This window comes from Hyalella azteca, unplaced genomic scaffold, assembly GCF_000764305.2.
Source record: "Hyalella azteca isolate HAZT.00-mixed unplaced genomic scaffold, Hazt_2.0.2 contig12157, whole genome shotgun sequence".
NCBI classification, from domain to species: Eukaryota; Metazoa; Arthropoda; class Malacostraca; order Amphipoda; family Hyalellidae; genus Hyalella; species Hyalella azteca.
Window position 1 is genome coordinate 57,670 of NW_025942121.1, and position 23,936 is coordinate 81,605.

The 23,936-nt window shown below is 37.8% G+C and overlaps 2 protein-coding genes across 2 annotated transcripts in view; one reads left to right on the plus strand and one right to left on the minus strand.

Annotated features, from left to right (window-relative positions):
* On the plus strand, nucleotides 1-20,620 carry LOC108672669 (phenylalanine--tRNA ligase alpha subunit). Its single transcript, XM_018160374.2, has 15 exons — nucleotides 1-166; nucleotides 2,101-2,289; nucleotides 4,312-4,466; nucleotides 5,527-5,668; nucleotides 6,139-6,381; nucleotides 6,867-7,004; nucleotides 7,565-7,714; nucleotides 8,011-8,096; nucleotides 9,281-9,406; nucleotides 9,660-9,761; nucleotides 15,153-15,376; nucleotides 16,355-16,497; nucleotides 17,004-17,183; nucleotides 17,993-18,171; nucleotides 19,225-20,620. The coding sequence occupies exons 1-15, from the start codon at nucleotides 20-22 to the stop codon at nucleotides 19,433-19,435; spliced, it is 2,415 nt and encodes an 804-aa protein (XP_018015863.1). The 5' UTR covers nucleotides 1-19; the 3' UTR covers nucleotides 19,436-20,620.
* LOC108672670 (protein ABHD14B) overlaps nucleotides 20,183-23,936 on the minus strand; it is an 8,712-nt gene continuing 4,958 nt past the window's right edge. The window contains exons 2-5 of the mRNA XM_018160375.2: nucleotides 22,996-23,127; nucleotides 22,700-22,868; nucleotides 21,761-22,026; nucleotides 20,183-21,237 (exon numbers count right to left, since the gene is read on the minus strand). Coding sequence (XP_018015864.1) covers nucleotides 21,058-21,237; nucleotides 21,761-22,026; nucleotides 22,700-22,868; nucleotides 22,996-23,127 — 747 coding nt within the window. The 3' untranslated portion in view covers nucleotides 20,183-21,057. The remainder of the gene's footprint in view (nucleotides 21,238-21,760; nucleotides 22,027-22,699; nucleotides 22,869-22,995; nucleotides 23,128-23,936) is intronic.

Genomic DNA, 23,936 nt, shown 5'->3' on the forward strand with positions numbered 1-23,936 from the left:
ATCAAAACACGTTGTCAACATGGGTTCGCAAGGTGACCTGACTCAACGAATATTAAACGATTTAAATAGTCAAAACTCAATCGACTCTTTAGCTTATTCAATATTAGTCAGAGAGGAGCATCAAAAAGTTGTCGGAGCTATAAAATCTTTGGAAACATTGGGTAATGTAAGTTTACAAGCATCATAAAATTAACTGGCGAAGTAGATTCTTATTTAATTAGGTTTAGACAGGCCAGCAGTAATCATTCCGAGTGACTAACAAGACAGTTATTGAGATTTACAAGGAACTACTTAGTTGTTGGCCTTTCTTTTTTGAGTTTTAAAGGTAGGCCAGTAAGTATCATTGATACCAGTATTGAAATGTATAAGATATTGAATGAAAATTTAAAGTATATCAGGAAATTATTAAATAGCTAATCAGAGTGGCAAACCAGAAAGTGTTATTGGACTCATCCTTCAGTTTAATTTTGAGTCCTGAAAGTAGTAAAGCAATGTATCATGGGACATGGATGCCAACATTGTCATCCATAAAATTTTTGGTTTGAATATTGATATTGAGTAAATGAGAAAATTAGAAATGAACTGATCTAAAAATCTCTGGTTTGCCACCTAAGCCTATCATGATTGATTAATGTCCTGGTTTCTAATACCTAAATCTCTTGTTTGCCATCATATAAGAACTGTAAATTTATTCTTATTACTGAAAGTTTGCAGCTAAGTTTATGTTTACAATGATGAGAAAAAAATACCAACCCCTTTGAGTTTGACCTTTCCTTTGTATCTCCTATAATCTCCAATATACTTGAATATAGTTAGTCCAATCTCCAATCTGTCCTGAACTGCTGATCATGACTTTGTGCTATTTTTTCACATTTTTCTTATTCTTTTGTTATTTCTCATTTAGCCTATCTAGGGTAAACGCAGTATATTCCAACACATTAAGGACGCATTGAGAAATGAAAAACTATAAAAAAAACCGTATGCGTTACCATTACGTAAGTTCTGTTGCCTTCATATGACTCTCAAAACACTTCACTACGCGTCAGCAACAATGAAACGTCACAAAATGTTGCCATATTTATTAAAAAGCATTTAGAATGGAAACCTACCAAATCCCTATATTCCGTCACTGTGTGTGGCAATATTCGACACGTGGTGAGTCGTATTGCGTCAGCGCTTCAAATTTAACTGATACGTAATGCCGACATCAACGTATTCGAATTCTGTTCGCTGTGTGAGCTGTAACAACATGGCTTTGAATTAGAACACTAACAAATATTGAACACTACTTAATTACGTTTTAATTAACAGCTATTAGGCTTTTAATTAAGCAAATTTGCATGGAACTAAAACAAAGCTTAACATAAAGGAAAAAGTAGAGAAGTGACGGAATTACCTACGATGTTGGAATATACCGCGTTTACCCTATTTGTTCATTTTATGCATTCAAAACTTTTCTTTTATGTAATTGTAACATAATCGCCATATTTAATTATTGCTGTGCTGTTAAGTGCTACCTGATAATATTCTAGCTGCAAGCACCAATCTGTGAAATTAGGTGTCAACCACCAGGCCCTGGCCACCCATTAATTTGGCAAAAAATGCCCATATCATGTAGGTAGTGTACAATTTCATTTTCTATGGCCTTGATTAACTTCTCCAGTGTAATTAAAAAATATTTGCTCTTGATTTTATAAAGTTATAGATTAAATGATTATTTTAACCTGTGATTTTGGGAAAATGCTGCCCAATTTTCCAGATTGTTTTAAACATAGCCTACCATTAAAGATGGTAATAGTCTATAGATGGTGCAAGAACTTGACGCATGATATATTATGGAATGGTTAATGTATACTCATTGATGCGTCTCTTGCTGACTAGATATATTAATTTTAATTGCAAACTATGCTTCAGAAAAATTAGGATCTCACCCCACTTGCTAGTTGAAACAGATTTGATTTAGGTTTTTTCCTTAAATTGATGAAACATTTGTAAAAATTTTATTGTGATCTTGCTGATGTGAAAGAAAAAGTTAGAAAATTATTAAATTCGTCTTCAGGATGTTGAAAATCCTTGAATAATGGTATTTTAATTTTTCAGGTCATAAGTGTCTCTTCAAAGAGTGTCAAATGCTGGAGCTGTACAGAAGAAGGCCTTCAAATAAGCAAGGAAGGCTCTCATGAAGCTCGACTTTTTTCCTGGCTCTCCAAAGCTGGCGCTTCTGTAGACGCAATCAAGAAAGAGTTCCCTACTGCCAATGTTGCACTTGGAGCAGCTCTCAAAAACAAGGTACAACACAAGCTAATTACCTCTTCTAATGCTGCTGCTGATAGAAATTATAATTTGCATTCAATAAGATATACCAGACTGTCTTATGAGAAGAATTTTTCCTCTTGTTCTTCAATTTGTTACCTATATCCTGTTGGGCGCATTTAGAAGAATGCATTTATGTAGCAATAGGTACTTTAAACATTAGTCAGTTATTTTTGATTTTTTGTAATTATCAGCAATGCCAGCTGAAACTTTTCTAATACTTTCTAGTTTGTCATGAAAATATGGGAGTGATTACAAATTTAGCTGGAAAATATTTAGTTATTTCTTCAGCTTTAAAACCTTTGCGTTAAATCTTCTCATTTACCATTGCTTTCTGCTGCCAAGCTGTGATAGAGTTGCTCTCATCTAACATGGTCTAGGTAGGTTAAATAGGAATGTAAATTCAGAGATTTTCAACTTTTTGTTGGAATAAAAATACACATTATGTAAAGTTTTATGGTCATCTGATTTATCAATGTGGATGAATTTTGCCACACTTTGTCCTGAGTTTGAAGTCTCCCTGCTGAGTCTCCCATAATATGAGCCTTCAGGATTGTTATTGCCAATAAATGCAAAAATAATTATTATTAACTTGTTATTGGAGTGATGTGAAATGTGATAGAATTCATTTTATTCAAGGTAAATAGGTACTAGAGGTAACTTAGCTCCCATTCAGCTTCAATATTTGAAACAAAAATATAATTTAGAATATCTTGATTTTATAAAAGTAACCATATGTTTTCATGGAGATAAGTTCAGGTTTTATATCTAATTAGCATTAAAACTTTGATTATATTATCAATACAATATATAATTTTCACCTCTACTATGAAGCACCGTAAAATGGGGTAACTTAGACCGGCGGGGTAACTTAGACCACTTTTAGTTTTTTTAACAAAAACCCCCACAACTCAAAAACTATTTGACATAGGAAAATTTTGTCAATGGGCATTAAAGGCTTAATACTGAGGCTACATAACATAATAGAAAGATTTGAAAAGTTTGCATATCTAATAGGTTAAAAAATTACAAATGTGACCCACGAAAAAAAGCTATTATTTAAAGCCTGTCAGAGTACCCCCTCCAATTTTTTTTATTTTTTGGTTAAATAACTCCAGGTTTTGATGCATTGTAGTAGAACTCTTCTAGTTACATATGCAAATGACAAATTTTAGGAAAGTGTCATAGTTTGCAAATGGGGGGCGCCACCCCCAAATGGGGTAACTTAGACCACCTAATGTCAGCCCTGATGGGGTAACATAGACCGGCTTGGAAGTTAATATAAAATTACCATATATAACATATTTTATGTTTGACAGCCTATTTATGTTTTTTCTTTATGTTTCAGACTCTACAGAGTCTTATATATGGTAATTTTAACTTAATTTCCAAGCCAGTCAATATTACCCCATCAGGGCTGCCATTAGGTAGTCACATTTCCCTCATTATGGGGCAGTGCCTCCCATTTGCAAACTATGACACTTTCCTCAAGTTTGTCATTTGCATATGTAACTAGAAGAGTTCTGCTACAATGCACCAAAACCTGGAGTTATTTGGATTTATTTTAACAAAAAATATAATTGATTTTACCACCCGGTCTAAGTTACCCCAAGAGCTGGGGTAACAAAGACCATCACTTTTATTTAAATTACATAAAGACTATGAGAGGCAGGAGCCAGCAATTTATGGTGAGTGAAGCTAGAGTATAGACCTGTATTTTGCACGTTTCAATTCAAGTTTAATTTAGCTAGTAAAAAAATGGCATCATTTATAAAAAGAAAAGTGGTCTAAGTTACCACATTTTACGGCACCAAAGAACAGCTAGAAAAAAGAAATTCACTTTTTATGAAGTGGAGTTGACTTCAGGTGGCCAACATTTGTTTCCTTATTTAAGCCCCATTATTTCTAGCCAGGAGCCACTAATCAAAAGTTATTATGGCCATAATAATTTTCTGAATAATTTAGAATCCTTAATTAAGTGTGCATTATGATGTTCAGTGGGTCCGCAAAGAGGGACCAAATGTGGTGCGTGTGGTTGAGAGCATCAGTGATGTGGTGCAGCAGGACCTTCAAGCGGTCGTGGCTGGCAGGCACTCCCAGCTGTCGGATAAGCAACTTGCTGACTACAAGAAGCGTAAACTTATCAAAGATAGGTGAGTTTTGCTTCCTTAACAAGATTAATATATTGTAAAAATACCTCAGCTTCTTTGTTGGTTTTTAATTCAGAAAGAAGGTACGTGCATATGTGAGTGTCATCTATTATGTTCCTAGGAGATGAAGACTAATCAATAATCATGGATTTTACAGACCCACTTCAAAAATCAATAGCTTGCATTAATTGCTAATGGAATTTTTCCTTCATTGATTGATTCATACAATTTATTATTTTCAAAACTTTTTCTTAGTGAAGACATTTTTATTAATATGATGTTGAATCAATAAGCATATAAAACTTGTACAAGAAATATGAAAATCCATTAATCAAAATGACTAAAATATATTTGAAAGAGAATTGCTTCTTATCTGCAAGAATTAACACTACAATCAAATAATATATGCAATAATTATTAACACCCTTCATGGAGATCCTATGATATTTAGAAATAAAATGAATAAAAATAAAAAACTTTTAAAAACCAAGTTTTCTTAACAGACAAAAAAGAAAAAATATTAACTCTTACATAACATTACATAACATTTGACATAACGTTAATGTTATGTAAGAGTTAATGTTTTTCTTTTTTGTTTGTTAAGAAAACATGTTTTTTTATTTGTTTTATTTCATTATTTTTAGTTGTGTAACCACCAGAAAAATTTGGTTTTTAAAAATGTTTTTTATATTTATTTTCTACTAATTAGTTTAGAAATTTTAGCAATTCAAATCTTGTTCCAGCTTTGGCAACTCTGGATGTTTGACAAAAAAATTTGATTCCCAACCTTGGTGATTTTTTAGGGTTTTTTTAATTGAAAAAAAAAGTTTAAAACCAATTACTTTTGATGATCAAATCTTGAATTGTTAGGCAGCATAAGCATGCATGCCAAATTTCAAGTTTCTAGGATTTGCAGAAGTGCTCTCAATTGAGGTTTGCGTTTTTGAAGACAGACAGACAGACGGACACGAAGCAAAGAGAAGAAAAATGTGGCAAAATAGACTGATTTTCTGTACCAAATGCACTGTGCTATATAATAAATAAGTTACTCGTGTGTTGCCAGCGACGTGACGGTGTTCAGCGTCAGCAAAGGCCCTGGATTCACAACAACCATCAGCAAGCTGGAGGCAGAGCTCACCAAAGCTCTCATCGAGTCAGGCCAGTGGAAGATCACTACCTTCAAACCTTTCAACTTCAGAGCAAAGGTTATCTTCTGGCCAATTGTCAATGTTTGATGTATTAACAGAATTATTTGACTAGCACATTTTAAACAGATGGTTTTATTAATATTCTCTTTGAAATGCTCAAATTTTTGTACCTATTTATTTCCATGATAAAGATAGTTGTGAGAATTTGCTTTCTTGGAAAAAGGTAGGTGCTTTATCTTATGGTGATGTTATTTTTACTTCTATTGCTGTAATTTTTGTTTTGTATCTTTAGCTTTCCTCTTTGTTATGTATTTTTAGCTGTCCTCTCTGTTTTGTATCTTTAGCTGTCCTCTCCGTTTTGTTTTTTAGCTGGCCTTTCTGCTTGTTCTTTAAACTGAGTTTCTTGATTTTTCCTTGAACTCTAACATTTGTGTTCCTCCTGTTCCCCTTAATCTTTTCTACTTGCTTTACATATTCCAATTCTTCCAGCACAATATCTTAAAATCATTCATCTTTGCTCATTCCAGGGCAAGCAAGAAGTACGACCAGGGCACCTGCACCCATTGATGCAGCTGCGTTCAGAGTTCCGGCAGATCTTCCTCGAGATGGGCTTCACTGAGATGCCCACTAACAGCTTCGTGGAGTCAGCCTTCTGGAACTTTGATGCCCTCTTCCAGCCCCAGCAACATCCTGCCAGGGATGCGCACGACACCTTCTATGTCAAGACTCCTGGACGGGCTCTAGCCGTGCCCACGGACTACATGCACACGGTCAGCATTGTGCTCATTTGATGATGAGAAGAACATAATGTATCTCACTCTGCGGGAACATTCAAATGAAATTATTCATAAACTATTTAGTGTATCGACCTGAGGACGTTTGTGCGCAACTGACAACATTCTGAAGTTGACGTATGTGACGGCAATCATCGGTGCAATATTGAGTGTAGCAACCTGGTTATGTTTGTGCGCAACTGAGAACATTCTGAAGTTGACGTATGTGGCAGCAACCATCAGTGCAAGTCATTTAGCGCTCACTAGAACGTATCCTTTTTGTGAAGTAGGCTTGTGACAATATTGCTCCTGTTACTCATGTCAGGCGGTAGAGGGTTAAATGATTCCATTTGTACCTAGAAACCGACAGCAATATTATTGATGAAAATAACTCGTATATATTAGACTCTCTAAGATGATATTAGACTCTCTAACACTAATCATCTTGAAAGATTTAGTTGAATGCAATGGCTTGATACCAGGTGCGGAAAGTGCACAGTGAAGGAGGGTATGGGTCATCAGGCTACAGGTATCCCTGGAGTGAAGAGGAAGCCCACAAGAATCTCCTTCGCACCCACACCACCGCCGTCAGCGCTAGGATGCTCCACAAGCTGGCACAGGTTAAACTTTTAGCACATTTTAGCTTTAGTTGAGAGAAATATACCTATAAATGATAATAAACATGTAATATAAAAACATAATATACCGTGTAGTATGAAAATACTTTCTGTGTACGCACTTATTTAGACTGTAATCTTGAATTTTTAGCTCCAACAAAACTTTTGGCATTAAAGAGACCACATACTAGCTGTAGCGGAAGTTAGCTACGTAGGCAATTTTTTCATATCAATAAGCTTCTAGCCTCATGGTTTATCATAACTTGTTGGAATTATTTAAGGTTTTAAAATCGAAGGGAAAATGTCTGTAGACTTGGTGTTTTCTGCAGGTCATGTTTAATCATCTTTTCCAATTATATTACCCTCCAATTACGCAATCAAACATTTCTCCGAGATGTATTAAGAGCATTTCAATACTCCATCAAAAGTGTAAAATTTGCTTTCCTTCATTGACAAACTCGGACGACATATTTAAGTACTTAGTCTTGACAAACATTTACTTTACAAAATTGTCCATGCAATGGAGAATGCTTAATATTTCCTAATTCTATATTATTTTGCAGGAAGGTTTTAGACCTGCCAAATACTTCAGCATTGACCGCGTGTTCCGAAACGAGACTCTGGACGCGACGCACCTGGCAGAGTTCCACCAGATCGAGGGCGTGGTGGCCGACTACAACCTCAGCGTGAAGCACCTCATCGGCATGTTCACCGTGCGTTAACTGCCGTTAATGTTACATTTATTCATGTTGAAATAATTATTCTCTTCTTAATATTATTGTGACTGCCGAATAGTTGACTCCTAATAATTTATTCTGCACCGCATCGGCATGTTAACCGTGCGTTAACTGCCATTAATGTTACATTTATTCAAATTAAAGTATCATTCTATTCTTAATATCATTGTGACTGCCGAATATTTGACTCCTTATAATTTATTTCATTTTGCTGGAATCCAATTTTGATGAATTTGAAATAATTAATGCCAATTTTTTTTCTTTGCACCCAGGCCTTCTTTGAGAAGATAGGCATCAAAGACCTGCGCTTCAAAGCCACATACAACCCCTACACCGAACCCTCCATGGAAATCTACAGGTTGGTACATTGACAATAATTATTACAATGTAGGGATCAATTCTGCTTACATTCTTCATTAGACTTGCATAACAAAACGTGTGCAAAACGAACGCATCTACAAATTTTGCTGTTGTGCTGTCCATGTATATCTTGGTAGCGAGGATAACTTAGAAATTGTTGGTGCGTTTTGCTGGTCATGACGCGTTAATGAACTTCATGTCTCCCATACCATATAAACTAGAACTGTGTGGTTTGTTTGAAAATGTTTGATCCCTGGTTTGATAGATATACAATACAAGGTTTTGCACCTTGTATCCCTGGTTTGATAGATACAAGGGTGCAAACAGAAGGTCTAATCGAACTTGATGTCTCTTTAGTAGCAAGGTTGAATTGATGTCTCTTTCGTTGCAAGGTTGAATTGATGTCTCTTTCGTTGCAAGGTTGAATTGATGTCTCTTTCGTTGCAAGGTTGAATTGATGTCTCTTTAGTTGCAAGGTTGAATTTGAGTTGGTCTCAGAGCAAGCTCTGCATTCAAGGCTTGAAAACTTGTTGAAAACTGTGTAAAGCATTTGTTGTTGAAAATCACTGGTTTTGAGACTATAAGATTCGTCTATGTTGATTTTTAGTTGATGCCGACTCATTATATTGACGTTTATTTTGCTTGACAAATGGAAATTATTTATTTACAGCTTAATTAATAGTAAACACACGTCATCAAGCTGACCATATTTAATTCTTCTCTCTAGTTATGGTTGTATCAAATTATTTTTCAGTGAAAATATACACAAAATTTAAAAATAATAAATTTAGGGACATTAACAACATTTGCGTTTGCAAGCTCTGTTACCTTGCTGTTCTATCTTAGTAATCTTATGTCATTTGATTAAAATTTGTACGTTTTTCTTGTGTCTGTTGAAAAATCTGCTGCAAGGAACCCAAAAAATAGACAAAAAATTCATTTAATGAGCACTGTCAGATTTTCATACGTAAGCTCTGTACAATAATATTGTTCAAGAGGCGGTATAGATGATGACGTCAATTAGCCTATGCTTCGCGACGAATAAAACCTGCCTTAACAACTTGAAGGCAAGTTGATATAATATATTCTTATGAACTGAGACAGGATAATATAATATTAGCGTATGAACTGACTGAGACAGGATAATATAATATGAACTTATGAACTGATACTGTGTGGCAGTTATCACGAAGGTCTGGGCAAGTGGGTGGAGGTGGGCAATAGCGGTCTCTTCAGACCGGAGATGCTCAGACCTATGGGGCTGCCGCCCAACGTGTCCGTCCTCGGCTGGGGTCTGTCCCTTGAAAGGTGAGATTAAGATAAATAATTAATTCTTTGGTAAGAGATAAGGATAATTAAATAATTCTTTAATAAAAGATGAGGATGATTATCTCGTAACTTGATAAGAGAGGTTAAGTAAGTAACTAATAATTTTAAAACACATAGGAAAAAGCATCTCATAGTCAGATAGCAGACAAGGATAATATATATCTATCGTCGTGATAGAGCTGGTGATCGCTGTCATCATGTAGATTATATGCTTATGACGCTTATGCAACAGGCCCGCCATGATCATGTTCGGCAGCAACAACATCCGGGAGCTCGTGGGTCCTAAAGTGAAGCTGGAGCACGTCTACAGCCACCCCGTCTGCACCGTCGACAAGTAGGCCTTCTTTTCTATTGCTTCATGGCCATCTTTCTATTGCTTCATGGCCTACTTTTTATATTCATTCATTTGTACTCATTGTAGGTCTTTTTTTATTTAACAGGCCAGCATTTTACTTTAGCAGGCCATTTTTTTACTTTAGTAGGCCTTTTTTTTACTTTAGCAGGCCATCTTTTTCACTTAAGCAGGCCGTCTTTTTACTTAAGCAGGCCGTCTTTTTTACTTCAAGAGGCCATCTTTTTTACTTTAGCAGGCCACCTCTTTTAATTTAGCAGGCCATCTTTTCACTTAGTAGGCAATTTTTTCTACTTTAGCACGCAGTGTTTTGTACTATTTATGGCGGCATTTATGTTGTTCCATGCACGGCTGATCGCCAAGAATTACTTCTTATTTGAAGTGGGAATTTATTGTGTTGTTTGTTGTGGTTAGGTCATCTCAACGGCTATGTTAAGTGTTAGAAGGTATTTGTTTAGTCTACCTTGATTGTTTAAATACTTTTATTTTAGGATCAAAAGTTTCTATTTCTATGTGAAACTCAACGTGAACATTTTCACGAGGATTAAATTCTGTGATCAAACACTAATTTAAATTTTTCTGGTGCAAGCTTATTCCGCTTACGATGGCTCCAGTCGTGCATACATTACACAAAAATTTGAATGTACAATTATTTCCAAAAGTTCTTCTTTAACTGTTTGAATTAGGCGTTGATAACAAACTCTACATAACCCTTTTTTTAGAGATGTATCCAACAAGAGTCGTTTTCTAAGGGAAATTTTGCAGCTTTACTTGAAGGGCCACGAATGGGTAACTGTTGCGATCTTTTATTGTATTTCAATTTAGTTTATTTTGAATATTAGTTTATAATATTATTTCATATCGTGCGTTAGTTCATCTGCCTAGAGTTACTGAACTAGTAGAGGCGTCCACCTGGCGATACCTGAACAAGTAAATGCATCGAAGAAAATAATTAAAAATTGTGATTATATTTCTGTTGGCTGCTGGAGACTTTGAAGAAGTCCTCGTAGACTGTTTCACCTTATATAGCGGATTACCTAAGAGCTTGTATTATTATATGTTTTAAGATTTTTTCTTACTAAAATCTCAGTTCCCGTTATCAGTATCATTAGTCACAATTTTCTGGGTTTCCAGTTTTACGCGCGTTGATAGTTGATATTTTTTGATCTTCTTGAAGTACATTTTGACTTTGAAATTGGTGAAAAAATGTATGCAATAAGTCATGATTTCCCAAACATGTGGTTTTCTTATCAAAATCGTCGCTGTTATTTTTCTGGTCTATCGTGTCTCGAGAACTTCTTCTCTTTGTCATCAGTAAACTTGTGGCTGTAGAAACTTTTTTCTTACCCTCGATGGCCCTTCAAGTATTGCGCAATCTCTGCGAACCGCAACCCCTGTAGGAGAACGCAGACAAATGCTGCTATATATAGGCAAATCGAAATTGAAGAACCTGAGGAATATTTCTAAACTGAAGAACTGGTTGGCCCTGTACCTCCAGTTGCCCTCACCTGTTGCAGTTTTGTATTGTTGCAACGTTGGCCTGTAGCAACCTTGCTCGGACTGTAACACATAATACTCGTGAGGCGTAAAATGTTGTTTTCAAATTAACTCCATCGATTCATCGTTTACGTATTATAATTGATCACTATTTAGCCAAATCTTGAGTGAAAGATGTATTACTGCTGATGTCAAGCTGCAACTACCATGAAAGATGAGAAAAAAATCGCCAGAGCCGCAGGCTCTGTTGCCAAAAAGAGCTCAACCGTTCGGCCCAGTTATGGTGTTGAACGTCTCAGACTCTCAGTGCCCCGCCGGGCTTCGTCAAGTGAGGTGGCGCTGCTTTGCGCTCCTCGTTAAATCGGCCCTATCTCTGTGACCGCGCATCCGGTTCACGTTTCGGCATTATTTTAATCGTAATGGGAATAAGCACGTTTAAAGCTCTCCCTTACTCAGTATGATTAGTTTTTCATCGTGTTGGGACTAAACCCGACCTCCAACAATGCCAGGGGCTCAGTAACTTTACCATCTTTTGACACTTGAGTTCAGTGAACCCACGTCGATTGTAGGCGTAAATTTACCGTCCCCTTGCAAAAATTATTGTATCAAGACGGGCTCCAGGTAAGCGTATTTCAAAATCTTAATTAAACCTCAAGATTTTTATCGATCAAGCATACTCTCTTTCCCAAATAATACCTAATAACTAAATGTAATCTCATGACGACGATGTGAATGAGCATGGAGTTGAATGGCACGGAAGAACTCGTGCATAGAATTTCTTATGAACAAATGGAAACGTAATTAAAGTAGGACTACGATTTGGTGGAATTGTATGGGGTTTACCTGCATGGCTTTCCCGAACACCTTATTTTAATCAAAGCTATCATTTTGTTATCCGAATCAATGATATAAACAATTAAAAATATGTCCCGAGGATTCATCCATCATCAAAGGTCCTGCTTTTGAAAATTCATTCTCCCTATTTTCTTTGTTTCAAACATGGCTGGCAAAAATTCACTCCTACCCTTTAATTCCACTCTATGGTAACAAAAAAAAAAATGTTCTGAATTCAAACGTGGCGTAAATTTTGACATTTTGACAGGAAAACGAAACTGAAGCTGATCAAGAAAGGCGATCTAAAGACTAGCCGTGCGCAAGAGAGCCAGGAATTGATGAAGCACATCAATAGCTAATGTCAATTAATAATAGTTATTTAATTAATCAATTAAGGCAGCGTTACTGTACAATATGTAGAGCGTATGCGTGCTGTTGGCAGGTTGACAGATGTGCTAAGTGACAGGAGAAGCCTTGACGGCCGTTGCCAAAATGTCCTGTCATGCAGTTGACAGATGACGGCTGCTGCCGCAATCGTGTTCTTCTATAACGACGCAGACAGCTGGTGACGCAGACAGCTGGTGACGCAGACAGCTGATGACGCAGACAGCTGGTGACGCAGACAGCTGATGACGCAGACAGCTGGTGACGCAGACAGCTGGACAGCTGGTGACGCAGACAGGCTGGTGACGCAGACAACTGGTGACGCAGACAGCTGGTGACACAGCCATCGTGCATCACGCTTCATGTGACTGAGGCCCAAGGCTTGACGTTTCGTGAATTGTTCGCCATTGTCATACAATTGAGTGACGTCTTCGTGTAAGTGAATGTCTTGTGACTTTCAGAAGCTTGAACATTAGGAAAGCGTCTTGTAAACTCATCTGATTAGAACTTTCCTAGTTAAATCTTTGTCTTATAGCAACCTTGGTCTGTAAGAACCTTATCTTGTACCTAGCAACCTTTTCTCGTAAAGGCCTCGTCATTTAGTAATTTTTTCACTAGAACCTTTACATGCCGGGCCTTCATCCTATAAAAACCTTGCCTTGCAAGGATCATACAATATTAGATTGTGTTCAAAACACTGGAGAGTGGGGGTAAAGTAAAGGAAATTCCTCGGTAGCAATTCTATTAATTAGCTATTATAGTAGCCCAAAAGGCGGTGCTCGAAAGCGATCAACAGAAATCAGAATCTAAAGTTCACAACACTAAGCTTGCAGTTATAAGGAAATTATTTGGAGTTCATATAAATTCTATACATTAAAGGACAGCCTAGCTACCGTCAGCGAAAGATTGGTGATCTTTGAGACATCGGGGCTAGATTTAAACCGCGTCCAGACTTTTTAGTGTGATGATTCAAATTTTTGAAACAGTGGCGGGCCTTCCAATCTCTTTTAAAAGTTCTTCTAGACAAAAGTGTCGTGTTCTACACCCCTATATATAAGAAGTGACGAGGCTGCCATCGTGGAAGAGTAAATTCGATTAAACTTATGAAAGTTTAATCGAGTTCTTCGCTTCGGCCATAAGTGCAGCACTAGCAAGTCCTATTTTGTTCGCCGCTAAGCTAATCCTCGTATTGCATCGTACAAATCTTTCTTGGTTGGCGAGGTCTTCTTGGTTCTAAAAAGGGCAAGTGGACAGTCAGCACACAGAAAATCCATGATCCCATCTTTGTCCCGTTTTTGATGGTAGAGCCACCGCCTATCGTCGGACCGCTACGCAGTTCTCTCATCGAGAAGATTCAGCACCCGAAACCCCGGAGTTAATATAGGGGAGATGCCAGAAGACTTGCTGCTGCGCTGGAGAGTGAGGGATAGTTTGCTGAGTTGCTGCTTCTGCTGCAGGCGGGTGGTGAGGCTGTCCAACCCTGCTAAGATCACGAGAGAAATTTTCACTTACAGAAGCGTGTCGTCCCCATAAGTGGGTCATAGTGACTCGCTTGATTTACTACACGCAGCAGCAGCCGCATGTATGGCGACCGCAGCCGCTACAAGAGCGGAGGGGACGATTTTTAAGTCAACTTATCCCGAGCTGTCTGGTGTCAACCTGGCGTCTCATTCTATTCATTATAATAATAGTCTAATATTATATCATCTGTAATTGATACGTAATATTCACTAGACGTGGTAAAGATTGATGGAAATGTACTAGACCTGAGTCAGCATGGGCAATATCACGTGACAGATCAAGCGATCAAGACCTCAGTAGTGGGCGGAAGTCGCGAGTCTATAAAAGAGCTGGGAGCCTTATAGTAAGGCCCCCAGTAACTGACTAGCACGCTGCCATGTAACTCGCGTTGAGCTACTCCGACCTAACGGTCGACGTCTGAGCCTATACATTTATTGTATTTCTCATGTATAACTACTCCGTATCAAAATAAGTTATATGAAAGAAGCGTCTTACTTATCCCTCAACCCCTTAGTCAACGAATCCCTGTCCTCAGGTTAGAGCCAATAATATAATCGCTCAGGTGGCGCCTAATATAGCGCCTGACAGAACTGTGCATGCAATAATTTAGGAAATTTATGTATGTAAATATTAAATGACTGGAATGGATATATTAAATGATGGAAATTTAGTTTAAATTATTCAAATTGGAAGTCCCGTCAGATTTGATGATAAAGACATAGATTGGTGGACTGTGCACGAAGCACTTTACGATCGCGAGTAAGAGGGATCAATACGAACAGACCTTCCGTTGTCACGGAATGTGTTTTAACGCATTTTCAGCTGTAGGGATTTTTCTCCACTTTAATCAAATTTGCTTGCCGTTCATATTAACTGTACAAGTCACGATGTGTTATGCGAAGGAACGTTTTATTGGAGACGACATAAGTCCTTAGAAACAGCTCTAGTAGCCTCGACACTAGAACAGAACATAGTGTTTTAGACGCTAATTTGAAATTTCTTGAAAAATATTGTAACCTTATATTATATATTTATTTATATCATTTAATGATATATTATTATTGAATCGTATTTATTTTCATTATATTATTGAAATAACATTATATAATAAATTATATTATAATTTTAACGCTACAGGTTCGCAACATCTAACCTGCGACCACCTGTGGCTGCGACGGACGTTACCAGCTGCGAGCCAGCAGCGGCCCAGCTGTCCAGACGGCAGGACCGCATCCTGCACCAGCTGCACGACCTGCAGGACAGGATTAGACAGGTCGCCGTCAAGATGGACGTCAACTTGACAGAAGGTCCTGCCAAGAAGGGTTCGGTTGATTACGGCTCCGCCTTGGCAGTTCTCACCGGTACGTGCTTAACCCTTATCTCATAATTTGTATCATTATTTATTTATAATTATTATTTTATGATTATTTACATATAATAATTTCACAATGTTTTAATCGCACCGAGTGTAATTACATTTGTACCATATTCATTCCAAAAAGGTAGCAGTAAGGCACTTTAAAGTTTAAACCATTGATTAGGTACGAAAAAATAATTCTAAGACTGAAGCATGAACTATAACAAGTTTCATATAGATTATTATTTAGAGTTTAGGTTTCTAAGTGGTTATTAGGTCTCGATTCGCTACTTGATATATTTTGAATAAGGTTAACGCTATCATGATCTATTATGACGCCAGAGTGCAGATATGTCAAGTGTCACGCACTTGTTGTAGATGTATCATTATGAACAGATGCATCGTTATGTTCATATGTATCATTATGTTCAGATGAATCATTATGAACAGATACGGTATATAATATTGTTAATTGTGCAAGACATACGATCGATCCCCTTCCGTGTTCTATTATACGTCAATCATAATACGTCAATCACAATGACTTGACCAAGCTGCTATATTAAAGTCTGAAGTGAAAATCATATGTAATTCCTATATATAATATAATGCCTCGTATTTAGCTGGTCCCTAGGAATATCTTCAGGGGATAGCGTTTCAACAGAAGCTTCTCAGCTCTGCACATTGAAAGAGATCACTAGTTTGCATTTGCTATACGTATTCTGTTGAATACAAATTCATTAACATATACGCATATGTTTTTGTTTTATTTATGTTTTAATTGTATCATGATAGCTGACTTAATTATAATCTTTTGATTACTTCCTAATGAATAATTTAATATTGATGTATTTAATTATGATCTTTTGATTACTTGCTAATAAATAAATTAATATTAATGTATTTATTTAAAATGGTTACTTGCTAATGAATAAATAATTTAATATTGATGTATTTATTTAATAAGGTTAAATATTTCCAGGCTCGCCGTCAGCTGATCGCCCCATGGAGCTGGTGATCACAGCACACCCCCACCGCCCCCCTCACAGCCTCCCCCTCCTCGCCGCCCTCCTCTCCTCCGTCTCTCCCACCGCCGTGTCCGTCCACACCCACAGCTCCCTGGGGGTGCGTTCACCTCCAGCTGTAGGGTTACTTCCTAGCCTCTTCACCCTAACTCGATGCTATTTTATGAGGGTTACTTCCCAGCTTTTTTTCACCCTAACTCCGTGCTATTTTATAAGGGTTACTTCCCAGCTTTTTTTCACCCTAACTCCGTGCTATTTTATAAGGGTTACTTCCTAGCATCTTTTCACCCCAACTCGATGCTTTTTTATGTTGAAATTTCAGCAATTATTTCAATGGTCCACCTCCAACATATGTTTGCTTGTCATCATAATTCGATACATTTATTACTGAAATTCCAGCAAATATTTTAATGAGACTACTTCACGTGTTGTAGTATAGCATTGCGACTAACATCCCAAAAATATTTCAATACTATTTCATGCCGATAGATAACTTTCCACATGTATATTTATTTATTGCTGAAAAATTTTTTGTTATCGGATTTTCTTGTATTTTTATTTACCAATTTGTGAAAAGTTTTTTGTTATCGGATTTTTGTTTGTCAGGACCTGCCAGACTCGCTGAAGAACTTCCTGAAGGGCGTGAGCAGCTCGCCGGAGCCCGTGGTGAGAGTACGTCTCATATTCAGCGCCGCCTTCACTGGGGGCAACTCACCCAAGTCATCCACGCTGGGGGGGAAGGCGCCTGTCCCCCGACTTATAGTTTCCCCTCTCAACTCAACTGAGGTTTGGAATTTATAGTTAATCAGATGTTGAATTAGTTTTATTGGGAAATAAATAACCATTTCTGAGGCCTCAACTGTTTATGTTGCTTCTAGATGAAAAGATTTATAATAAGTTTATAGAGTAGGTAAAGAAGGAACAATTGCCGCGGTCTTTAAATCGACTATGGTTTATAGCTTCAATACAAGCGAGTGATCAATCTGGTGAAGTATTTTCCTATTATTTAATCCTGCAATAAAATAAGGTTGATTTGGCTACCTATCAATAAGTAGATTGGTCTAGTAGTGATGTCTCATGTGGTGAATTAATTGCTTTAAAGCCTATAGCAAATGTCATTGAGTAAACTGAATGTATTTTTAACAGAAATGTCATGCTTCCTTGGTTAAATTGAAACGCAGCAATAACCGAAGTGAATTTAAATCTTCATGCGGACTGTGATATTGACTGTGTGCTCCGTAGTGATAACAGGACATCAATGTCTAATGAACGTTCAGTCACGCTTCGTGCCCTAGGGCAATTCGTGCCCTAGGTCAATTCGTGCCATCTTACAATTTCATCTAACATGACTTCACTACACAATGACCTCCTCATGTCACAATGACCTCCTTATCTCGCAATGACCTACTTATCTCACAATGACCTCCTTATCTCACAATGACCTCATTATCTCACAATGACCTCCTTATCTCACAATGACCTCCTTATCTCACAATGACCTCCTTATCTCACAATGACCTCCTTATCTCACAATGACCTCATCTCACAATGACCTCACCTCACAATGACCTCATCTCACAATGACCTCACAACAGATCGCCGGTGAGGTCAACATCTGCCGCTACGTGGCTCGTCTGGCTGAGCTGCTCTCACGGGACGCTGTGAGCCCGGCGCTGCAGGGGCCCCTGTACGAGGGACTGTCCCTGGATATCCTGGCAGAGTGTGACGCCTGGCTCGATGACTGCCAGGACTGGCTCATTGCTGGCACCAGCAGGTACTGGCTCATTGCTGGCACCAGCAGGTACTGGCTCATTGCTGGCACCAGCAGGTACTGGCTCATTGCTGGCACCAGCAGGTACTGGCGCATTGCTGGCACCAGCAGGTACTGGCTTATTGCTGGCACCAGCAGGTACTGGCTAATTGCTGGCACCAGCAGGCACTGGTCCAGGTCCCTAAGATTTATGTAAGTTAAGTCAGTGTTAGCTTCTTGTGCTCTAAGCTGAGAATTAGTGCGGTACAATTGCTGCGACCTGTGCGAGGTTCCGTCTACTCTGCATCGATCATTATTTGTAGGGCCACAATTCTCTCCATGCATAGATGTAAATATTATTGTTTTACATGATTAGTATTGTGATCTCAAAATCTAAAGGTTCTTTTGTAAATTACATTTATCTATTTGGCAATTGGCAATGAGAATACTTGAAATGTAACAGGTACGAGGGGGACCCAAAAATAACCGGATTGACTTGGTGATGGGCGAAGTTTTTGTATGACCACATTCTCATTGTATTAGCATATGCTACTGACATTCTTCAGTTAGTGTGCCTATCATCGCTGCCATAGAAGGCCCTGTTCCATAATCGTACATTTTTTGTGACGCTCCTTTGCCTGCTTGTCGTTTTTTTGATGATGTCTGATTTTCGTTAGCAACGTGCCGCCATCAAATTTTGCTTTCTTATGAAAAAATGACAAGGAACTGTTACAGACATCCTACAAGGATGATGCTATGGGTAGAACATAAGTTTCTGAGTAGCTTTCTCGTTTCAAGAAAGAGGAAATGTCAATTGTTTATCAATCTCGTTCAGGTCGGTCGTCCGTCCACTTCCCGCACGGAAGAAAATGTTGAGAAAATTTAACCTAATCCTTAGAGATCGACTTAGAAGTATTGACGAACTTGCGGAACTGTCGTGAGTGACTTGGAGTTCAGTCAAGCTAATGATCCGTCAGAAGATTTGGAATAAGTAACCAAATGTTTAAAAATCAGTCTGGTTACTTTTGGTTTTCCCTTCGTATATTATCCAATTTTTAATAATTTATTAAATTGCAGGGGTCGAGCCAACTTTTTGAACAAACTGAGCAACAAGCTGGGTGAAGATGAAGACTCGTCAGGCTGGCTGCTGACTCAACATCCGACGCTGGCTGATCTTTTCGTCTCGACGAACCTAGCGTGTCTGGGCGGCTCTGCCAAAGTGGCTGTGAACGTAGCAGTTTGGCGGGACAGAAGCTTAGCTTATTGGTCAAAAGTTGGCAAGTCTTAGCAGCGAGTGGCTGGCGACATTCCTTTCACTAGTTGAACGTGGGAATATTCTTAGTTTTGCTTACATAGATGAGATTTTTTCTCTGGATCAGGATTTCGAAACATGGCGAATATTTATATCTCTACTTTGTTGTGGGTCCTCAGGACATTACGTGACAATGAAGCGAGAAGAGTGTGGGTAATATATGCATCTTGACTTCATCTAGACGAGTTTATTAGCGGACAATTTTTTATTCGTTTTCATATTGGACATTTACTAGAGAATAACCCATCCTGAGCCTTTAATTCTGTTGAAAGTATTGTTTTGAGTCATGTTCTTTACTAGTGTTTTGTTCAACTGTTGTGGCTGTGCTGTCTCAGACTTTCTGTAGGTGGGTAGTGCGGTTTGTTTGCTTAATATTTCATTTTGTGACTAAGATAGGCCGCGGTTTTCCCAATTCCATCGTTCAATAGCCGATGTTCAATTTTCCAGATAATTTTATGAATTATCTCTGAGGAATCTATGGACCACGTCAATTAATATCGTGAAACTCTGCATTTCAGAGAAGCTTGAGATTTATATTTTCAAGAATCAACCAAAGCCAAATGAGGATTGTTGCACTTGAGGGTCTTGCCTTTGAACGCTTTTGCACGATGAGATCTTGACTTCGGACGCTGTTGCACGCGTTGGTCACAATTATGAGTTATTTCTTACCATAAAAGTTTCCAGGAAGAAGTTTCATTATCTCAAATGATGAATAAACTCAAGTCGGATTAAAAGTTTCTTGTATAAATCTTACATACATGTTCTAGCAGGAAAAAACCGTGATAAATGACAAGAAATGATGAAAGCAAAACTTTATGAACTCTATGCAAGCAAAGACACGAAAAAAGCGTATAATGATTCAAGAACCTGTCGGATATCGGTAGAGACTCAACGTGAAACGAGACTATAGCTAAAACAGGGGAATATATGAACATGATCAATAGAATGCTCTAACATTAACAGTTGTCCTCAATTTAAATCTGATTATCAACGACACTTCGATTAATACGAAAGTAAAATTAGATGTCTTTTCAAGAAACGTTTCATGAGTAAGTCAGTTAAGGACGAGTGAAAGCACAAAACAAAAGCAACGAATTCACCATATATGTTAATATGCAGGTAATAAAAATAAAAAGCACCTTTTCATTCCATCAGGGATTACCATTGCCTTCTTATAACCTCGCGTAAAATCGATAAAATCAAGCTGAACACTAGTTCATTTCAGCTAGTCTATAACAAATGAACAGTCACTAGTGAGGACCAGTGAATTGACAGAATATATTTACCAACCTTTATTTATAGTAACTCTAAATTCGTCTATCGACAGGATCGAACAAGCAATTGTAGCCACATTTATGATAAATAATTTCAGCCTGAAAAATTGTTCTTTGGTTAAATTGCACTACAACATAAACTTCAATAGCAACTGAATCAACTTTCTGAACCTGCTGGATCTGTCACCTTTTTGGGGCGAATAAAGAGAGCTTTCAACTCGAAACTTCCACTATTATAAGGTGAGAAGTGAGATTCCTTGATTTGACCGCTGACTTTAGTTGCAATCAAATGCGTCTAGTGGAGAGAAGGAATAGCCTCGGCATTCAGAGGCTATTAAGGAAATTATGCAGGATGTTGTGGAATATTTGGGGCTGGTTGATGTACGCAGGATGCCCAGCATCAGGAATGACCACAACCAGACTGTCAGGGATGTGCTTCAGGTTTTCAACCGACTTCAACCCAAGACTTTTATCAGTTTCACCGCGTAGAATGAGAGTCCGTGTCTGAGAACAAAGCAATCGTCAATTTCACACACTGGCTCACAATGCATAATTCATTATTGAATTCAAAGGTTATTTAAACTGCGTCAAAAATTCCTTCAATTGATTCATTAGGGAAAAAGTTACAGAATACTATAATGTTGACTATATTGTAATGTTATTACAAAATTTCCTTACATTAATCTGATAGATTCTCATAAAATTTTTGAAAAAGAAATCACTTTTTTACTTTTTTAACTTTGCAAGGTCCCAATTTTTGACACGTGAACAAAATTGTTTGATGAGTAATTTGTTTTGAATGATAATTGTACTTACACTAACCCTCAGCCTGAAAGAAAATAAAGCTAGTGCAGAGAATGGGTTTTCATAGAACGTCTGCTTCAACAGCACAGGTATCTATTAAAAATCTTGGCAAACAAGACAGTAAAAAACAGAAACTTTCAGAAATTTTCAATAAAAATTACGTATTACGATGAAATTTTAGAGTAGTATCGTATTTCATGGCCCAGGAGTGAGTAGGACTTACTCTGACTGCAGAAGCGAGACTCGTGGTGAGCTGCTCTGTAGCAACAGGAGCTACGGGGATATACGCCCCCAGGTACGGGTCACCAGAGGGATCCTGAGCCTCGGTCACTAGCAGGGGTACGCTGTACTGCCCACTCATGGAGGGGGAGATGAGGATGGGGCGGACTAGAGTGCAGTGCTGCAGCTGAGAGACTTGCTGTAGCTGCTGCACCACAGACGGGACGAAGCTAGCTGACGGGACGGCAGTTCCTGTACTTTTACCGTAACCTGAAGGTGGTGAGTTGACACGTTAATTCTCCCTTGTGAATCAAGTCACAAAAAAATTCAAGAATTGGCAACAGGCCATGGGCCTATTTCTGCAGTGCCGACACTTCTATTCTATTAAGAAACGCAAGTTACAAGTGAAATTAAGCATGAGGAAGTGAACAAATATTAAAACCTTATTCAGAGAAGGTGACCGGCCTCATGGCCTAATCTTCAACGCTGACACAGCTTTTATTATTATCAAGACCCCTCGTGATTACTTTTATAATACAATGATGAAGATTTTGAACTCGTTTTTGGAAAAAATATAGTGCGTGCAAGGATAAAAGAAAGGTATTGCCTCCTGTTTAAACTAAGCTTGAAATACATTCTATACTCTCTGGTAAGCAATTAACAATAATGACTATGTGCAAAGTAGTCTGTGTAATGTAATTGTATATGAAAATACCTTACATTATCTTACTAAATCATTCAACTAATGATATTCATACATTCCGAATGTGACTCATTATGATTACCAACAGAAAAACTTCATTATTCCTTGATCTAAAATGGTGAGATCGCAAGGTCCCTTCTATCACTCTTTCATAAGCACCATGAGCTACCAGTGACGATCAGTTGGATATACCGTAACTATTATATATACAAATTAATGGTGAGATCAGCAGTGAGGTACCAGGAATATCGATGGCCACGGCAGTGTAGCCCATGGCGGCAAGTAGGCTGAGAGTTCCAATATCACGCCAGTTCTGTGACGAGAAGGCGGCGCCGTGCAGCAGCAGAACAAACTTGCTTTTGTCAGCTGCAGCAGCAGGCACGCAGCCTTGGTAGAAGACCTTCAGGTCCTGGTAAAACATTTGATGGATAAGCAAATGATGGAAGTGATGGATAAGCAAATACTTGTATAATAATTGGGATACATCAGACTATTTGAGAAAAATCAGTTATATTCTAAATAAAGTAGGTACTTACTTCAGGCAGTTGTAAGAATCCTGAGAAGACATTTATCTCCTTAGCCAGATTAGTAATGGCAGTTGGTATCTCTCCAGCCATCATGTTTGTAAGTCGCCAATCGCCAGTGAGTGAAGAGTCTGACTCAAGTTGCTGAAGTGGAGAGAAATGCATGCAAATAAGTACTACCAGTTTTATACATCATCATGTGAGCATAATACAAAGTTAGATTTTCAAAAAAAAATTCATATCAGTAGTAGGATGACCATGAAATTTACCAGACATCAATTAATACTATACTATATTGTTATTTTAATATCATCAATTGAAATGTTTAATGGGGAAAATTTGTGCTTGCAACAAATATTTATCTATCCATTAATTCTCAAGGGCACATTAACTTTGATCTTACGAACTATTTTGCATGAATATGTTTTGTCATTACTAGAAGCAATATTTTAGTAAAACTGTAAGTCTTCATTCCAAGTTAAGGCACAAAGAAATCCTAATCTGGAATATTGGGTGGAATTTCTAAAAAAATTGCAAGTAAAAACTATAGTATAATCCAAGATTTTTTAAAATTGCATGCAAATATGAGCCATTTTCTTAGCAAACAAAACTTAGGCAACAGCTATAAATTTAGGTAAAATTAACTGCACGTATGGGTATTTTTCTTGCATTTTTGGGTTTTTGGTGGCTTCTGCCTGATTGTTTTGAATAGAATGTTTGACAACTGATCTGCACACAGGACTCAGAAAGGAAGAGTTTACAAAAGTCTCTGTTGTGCCACCAAGCTCAATGCTGATTGGCTGACTATTGCAATCAAAGATCCAGATAAGTAGAAAAGGCCTATAGCACATCAGAGGCTAAATCTATCTCCAAGACTTCAATGCTTTGTTGTGATTGGCAGACCATTGTCAATCAAACATCAAGACTAGTAGAAAAGTCTTATAGCACATCAG

Excerpts from the sequence above, each read along its gene's own strand:
- LOC108672669 (XM_018160374.2), top strand. The coding sequence starts at position 20 with ATGGGTTCGCAAGGTGACCTGACTCAACGAATATTAAACGATTTAAAT. Across the intron at positions 167-2,100 it reads CTTTGGAAACATTGGGTAAT|GTCATAAGTGTCTCTTCAAA; the intron begins GTAAGTTTACAA and ends TTAATTTTTCAG. Across the intron at positions 9,407-9,659 it reads TGGGGTCTGTCCCTTGAAAG|GCCCGCCATGATCATGTTCG; the intron begins GTGAGATTAAGA and ends CTTATGCAACAG.